General features: G+C 43.3%; 2 protein-coding genes across 5 annotated transcripts in view; one reads left to right on the top strand and one right to left on the bottom strand.

Moving 5' to 3' along the window:
- The window catches only part of NGDN (neuroguidin), a 104410-nt gene that overhangs the window by 53968 nt on the left and 44845 nt on the right, over positions 1-5597 (bottom strand). The window lies entirely within an intron of this gene.
- LOC138168900 (myosin-7) overlaps positions 1-5597 on the top strand; it is a 36971-nt gene that overhangs the window by 21324 nt on the left and 10050 nt on the right. For all 4 annotated transcript variants that reach the window (XM_069097869.1, XM_069097870.1, XM_069097868.1 and 1 more), the window contains 4 exons: positions 1237-1327; positions 3316-3705; positions 4354-4480; positions 4765-4883. In XM_069097869.1, coding sequence (XP_068953970.1) covers positions 1237-1327; positions 3316-3705; positions 4354-4480; positions 4765-4883 — 727 coding nt within the window. The remainder of the gene's footprint in view (positions 1-1236; positions 1328-3315; positions 3706-4353; positions 4481-4764; positions 4884-5597) is intronic.

The following is a 5597-nucleotide window of genomic DNA, read 5'->3' as shown; positions in this document are numbered from 1 at the left end:
GGTGTGTGTGTGTGTGTGTGTGTGTGTGTGTGTGTTAAGTGTCTGAGGCCACATTTGAACTCAGGTCCTCCTGACTCCAGGGCCAGTGCTCTATTTACTGCACCACTTAGCCACCCCTACCTTTGCTCTTCTGACATGACTAGCCATACATGTTCTTTTGGTACTATGTCTCTTTGATTATATATTTTTTTATGTCTCTTTGTGTGCACTGGTTGTCCTTCATGATATACTGCAATCTGCTTCTAACCACCCACTATATGTCTCTCTATTCAATTTCTATATTTTAGAGATTGTGGCATTCTGAGATTCCCAACTACCTAACCTCACTAGGGTTTATTCATAAAAACAATACCTCAAAATTGTGTAGCACTTCAAAGTGTTATGCAGCTGTAAGGTATAATCACTATTCTTATTAAAATTGTTGTTTAGAACTATGAATCAATGGATGAATGAATAATCTTACTGGATTCTAAAATGAACAATAAAGTATGTAAGATGAATATTATACCCATTTTACAAATTAGGAAACTGAGACCAAAAAAAGGTTAAGTGACATCCAAGATCATAAAATCACAGAACCATAGAATTTTAGAGTTCGAAGAGTATAGGTCATCTAGATTATTTTCAATGACTTTTTACAAGGAACTGAGACATCATTTAGTCCAATTTCTCATTATAGAAATGATGAAAATGAGGCATAGCTGAAACTCCCAAAGGGTTTAAATGACTTGCTCCACATGACACAGCTAAGTAATGACAGAACCTTGACTAGAACCCAGGTCTACTGACTCTCAGTAGGTCTTTCCTCTATGATAGCATCCAATTCTCAATGTACAGAACTACAGGAACAAAAGATATAGGTGATTGGGCTATCTCTGTAGTAGCTCCAGTATATCCTAAAGATATCTGTCAGCTCTCCATAAATTCAGTGGTTTCAGTTGTGTCCAACTCTTCATGACCCCATTTGGGATTTTCTTGGCAAAGATACCAGAGTGGTTTGCCATTTCCTTCTCCAGCTCATTTTACAGATGAGGAAACTGAGGCAAACAGGGTTAAGTGACTTGCCCAGGGTCAACCAGCTAGTAAGTGTCTATGGTCAGATTTGAACTCAGGAAGATGGGCCTTCCTGACTTCAGACCAGCACTCTATCCACTATGCCACCTAGCATAAGTAGTGAGGTCCTTTTAAGACCTGCCTGCTATCTCTCTGTCATCCTCATACCTCCCTCTTCCACAGGAAGGACTTTGAATTGAATGCTCTCAATGCAAGAATTGAGGATGAGCAAGCTCTGGGCAGCCAACTGCAGAAGAAACTCAAAGAGCTACAGGTAAGGCCTGGGGAATGAGGTGGGTACATGAGTCATGAGGAACAGAAACCCTTTGTCTACTTCTTGGCTTCCCCAACCAGTCCTTCCATGGCTTCCCCTGCTCACGTGACTAGACCTTGATGGATAAGGTTGAAGACTAGAACTCCATCATGAACCAGTCAAGAGGAAAATGGAGATACACCACCAATCTCATGAAGGATTATGCACATTTTTCGTCACTAAAAAGCAGGAGCTTACTATTCTCTTTAGCCCCAGTAGGCACCATCACTGTACTGAGTCAGATTGTGGGTAGGGGGAGCAAATCATCACAAAATGGGACACCCAACCCATCAGATAGGATTCTTGCTTTCAAGTCAACATTGTGGGAATTCAGAGGATGATAGAAACAGAAGGAAACTTAAAGATCATCTAACCCAATTCTCCCATTTTTATAACTGAGGAAACTAAGGCTCAGGAGAGTTAAGTGATTTTCCAAAGACTATTCAGTAGTAAGTAATATGTTCACGATTTGAACATGGGTTTATAGACTATCAATCCATCAGTTCTTTCCACTGAGGGCAGTGCTGTTGCCTGATATTATCAGAACCTCCTTAGGGAGGACATTGAAGGACACTTGTTGCCTGTCACCTCCCTCCTTCCTCCATCTTCAATTCCTTGGGCCAAAGAAGTCAAGAGACTTTTCTCCACTGGCTTATATTTCCCAGAATTATAGTCATAGAGTTCTCTCCTTCTTTCCCTTTTGTTCTCATAATGACAGATTCAGAATTCTCAATTGGAAAGCCCTTAACTTTCATTTCACTGTTCTCTCACTTGACCTTCATCACCTCTCATAGGATCAGAGATTTAGAACCTTCTAGTCTAGTTTCCTCATTTTATAGATGAGGAAACTAAAGTCTAATGAGGTTCAATGATTTGCCCAAGGTTACACAGGTAATATGTGGTAAAGGATGGATTCAAATCCTCTCTTAACCTCTTCCTCCCTCTCATTTTCTCTTTTTTCCAAATATGTCTACAAAAACTCAACATTGGGCTTTGCCTATTCTAACTGGTCTCCACAATAGCATTTGGCCAGCAATAGGATGAATTTAGACCTATTTTCTTGACTTTTCTTGATTTCCAGGAATTAATGCTGAAAATGATGATGGTTTTAAACACAGGCAAAAGAAAATCTTCTCAAGAATGGACTGATCTACATTTTCACTTAATAAACCTTAGCTTTAGAGGCCTTTGGGCCAAAACTATGTTGAGATTTGACATTCTTGTGAGATAGCCTGTGTCAATCAATAGGCATGAACCTCTCTTTGGAATACAGAGGGTTTAAATTCATTCTCTGAATGAAGATTTTTTTCACCAGTCAAGAATATGACCTTCCTATATCTCCAAAGGTTAATGCTTCAACCTGATTCTTTGATTTTTAAAAGTTCTAGGTCAGATTGTTGGTCCTTCTGGTCTTCAGTAAGAGATGAATGACTCCCCCACCTCATTTGATACACTACAAAAATATTGTAAATGGCAATTGCAGGCCTTTGAACAAAGGACTTTAATCAGCTTCAAGGGCTAGTTTCAATACCTTTCATTCTGTAAGCAGTGTGTTACCCTCCAAAGTCTTAGAAAAAAAAATGAGGGTACATTTCAAAGTGATTTTTCAGAAGTGTTTAGATCGTATAGTATTTAGGCCTAAGGGATGCTATAGTCAGAGAGGCAATTTGACAGATTAGATAGAGTGCTGGACATTAAGTCAGAAAGACCTAGATTCAAATCTCACCTCCAACACTTACTAGTATGTAAGTCACTTAATGTCTTGAGACTCAGTTTCCTCATATGTAAAACAAGGATTGGGTTCAATGAGCCCATAAATCTGTTCTAGCTCTAAATTTATGATCCTATAACTTTTAGAACACGACAGATTAGAACTCATATGCTGATTCAGGAGTTCTACAACTGAGGACTCTGCATCTCGGAGTAATGTCTCTTCTCTCTGTCCCCAGGCTCGAATTGAGGAGCTGGAGGAGGAGCTGGAAGCAGAGAGGACAGCCAGGGCCAAGGTGGAGAAGCTGCGCTCTGACTTATCCAGGGAGCTGGAGGAGATCAGTGAGAGGCTGGAGGAGGCCGGCGGGGCCACTTCTGTCCAGATCGAGATGAACAAGAAGAGGGAAGCTGAGTTCCAGAAGATGCGGAGGGACCTGGAAGAGGCCACGCTGCAGCATGAGGCCACGGCAGCCGCCCTGCGCAAGAAGCATGCAGACAGCGTGGCTGAGCTGGGAGAGCAGATAGACAACCTGCAGAGGGTCAAGCAGAAGCTGGAGAAGGAGAAGAGCGAGTTCAAGCTGGAGCTGGACGACGTCACCTCCAACATGGAGCAGATCATCAAGGCCAAGGTGAGGGCTCTGCACAGGAGGCTGGGTCTCTTCCCCTCACTTTCCTCTACCTAGTTCCATCTACTCACCATCTTCTCCTTACTTCATGTCTTCTCTCTGTGAACCAATCTTGACATCTGCTTTATTATCTCCCATGTGTTTCTTCTCATCCTTCTTTGACCGTTTCTTCTTTCCTTGATCATAAGCAGATAGGTGGCACAGTAGACAGAGCGTGGGACTTGGACTCAGAAAGACTTGAGTTCAAATCCAGTCTCAGATGCTTACTAGCTGTGTGACTCTGGGCAAGTCACTTAACCTCTGTCTGCCTCTATTTCCTCATCTGTAAAATGAGGATAATAATATCACCTACCCCATGAGTAATTGTGAGGATCAAATGAGTTAACCTATGTAAAGTACTTTGTAAACACGAAAGCCTTATTATATAAATGCTAGTTACTAGTCTCTCTTTCTCCTTTTGTTTTCTTGTCTTTCTCCCCTCAATGCCTTCCCTTTTTCTAACTGTTTCTCTTGTCCAGTAACTCCTCCCCTTAGTGTCTCTTTGGCTACACTTTCTCCACCTTCCACTCTCCTTTAATGCCTCACTATCAGAGCCCAGATCTTTACACCATATCCCTATCCTCCATTCTCCATCGCTCTCTTCATTCTCAGGCTAACTTGGAGAAGATGTGCCGAACCTTGGAAGACCAAATGAATGAGCATCGTAGCAAGGCAGAGGAGACACAGCGTTCTGTCAATGACCTCACCAGCCAAAGGGCCAAGCTACAGACAGAAAATGGTGAGGCTGGGCTAGGCTGAGCTGAAGTGCCCCATGATGGGTCAACACCTTCCCCCCTGACATGAATGGGCTTGGGCCACCTCACTCCCTAAATCAGCCACATTGCTAGGTAAGCCCACAAGATCACTACCACCAGCACTGTCCCCGGACCTCCACACACACATCACAAGTCCTTTTTTCAAATCATTCCAGAGATCTGAGGCCAAGGGTCAGAATAAGATTTTTGGATAGGAAAGGGGGTTACTGACCTTTAGGAGCTAAATATGTGCTCTCTGCTTCCCCAGGTGAGCTGTCCCGCCAGCTGGATGAGAAGGAGGCTCTGATCTCCCAGCTGACCCGAGGCAAACTCACCTACACACAGCAAATGGAAGATCTCAAGAGGCAGCTGGAAGAGGAGGTCAAGGTGAGGCTGGGACTTCTCATCCATTTCTAATCCCTTAAACACTCTTCTGGTGGAGAGCAGAAATTAGCAACTACCTCAGCTCCCCCATTTCCCTCTCACAGTCCCCAAAGTGAGACTCCAAGACCTCCAAAAGGAATGAATCCCAAGGGATGTTTGGTCCCTTCTCTTTGTCTCATTCACCAGCTTGGGCTCTACAGAGGCCTCTGTTCCCACTAATTGAGTATGAAGGACTTAGAAATTATCTAGGTCAGGGGTGGGGAACCTGTGGCCCTCTGATAATCTAAACTTCACAGTCAAAGATTCAGTCAAACAGCCACACTCAAGGACCTAGAGGGTCACAGGTCCCCCACACCTGATCTAGAGGAAATGGAGAGATGGCAAGAATGGGACAAATGAAAGCCCTTGGTGGAACGTGAAGATGCAACACTGGTTCTGGAGTCAAAAGATATAGCTTTGAACCCTGGCTCAACCACTTACTATGTGACCTTGGCCAAGTCCCATAACGTCTCTGGGCCTTCTTCATCTGCAAAATGAGGAGGGTCAGACTAGGACCTTGAAGAGTCTACCAGCTCTGAATCCCAGAGACAGCAAGGAATAGTGGATAGAGGGCTGAACTTGGAGTCAGGGAGGACCAGCTCAAAATGCACCTCATATATAGAGATATAGCTCTATCTATCTATCTATCTATCTATCTATCTATCTATCTATCTATCT

Source organism: Petaurus breviceps, unplaced genomic scaffold (genome assembly GCF_028583685.1).
Source record: "Petaurus breviceps papuanus isolate PSGF00001 unplaced genomic scaffold, PetGlider_PUasm1.0 37, whole genome shotgun sequence".
Taxonomy (NCBI): Eukaryota; Metazoa; Chordata; class Mammalia; order Diprotodontia; family Petauridae; genus Petaurus; species Petaurus breviceps.
Note: the sequence above shows the minus strand (reverse complement) of the source record. Positions and strands in the feature narration are given on the sequence as shown.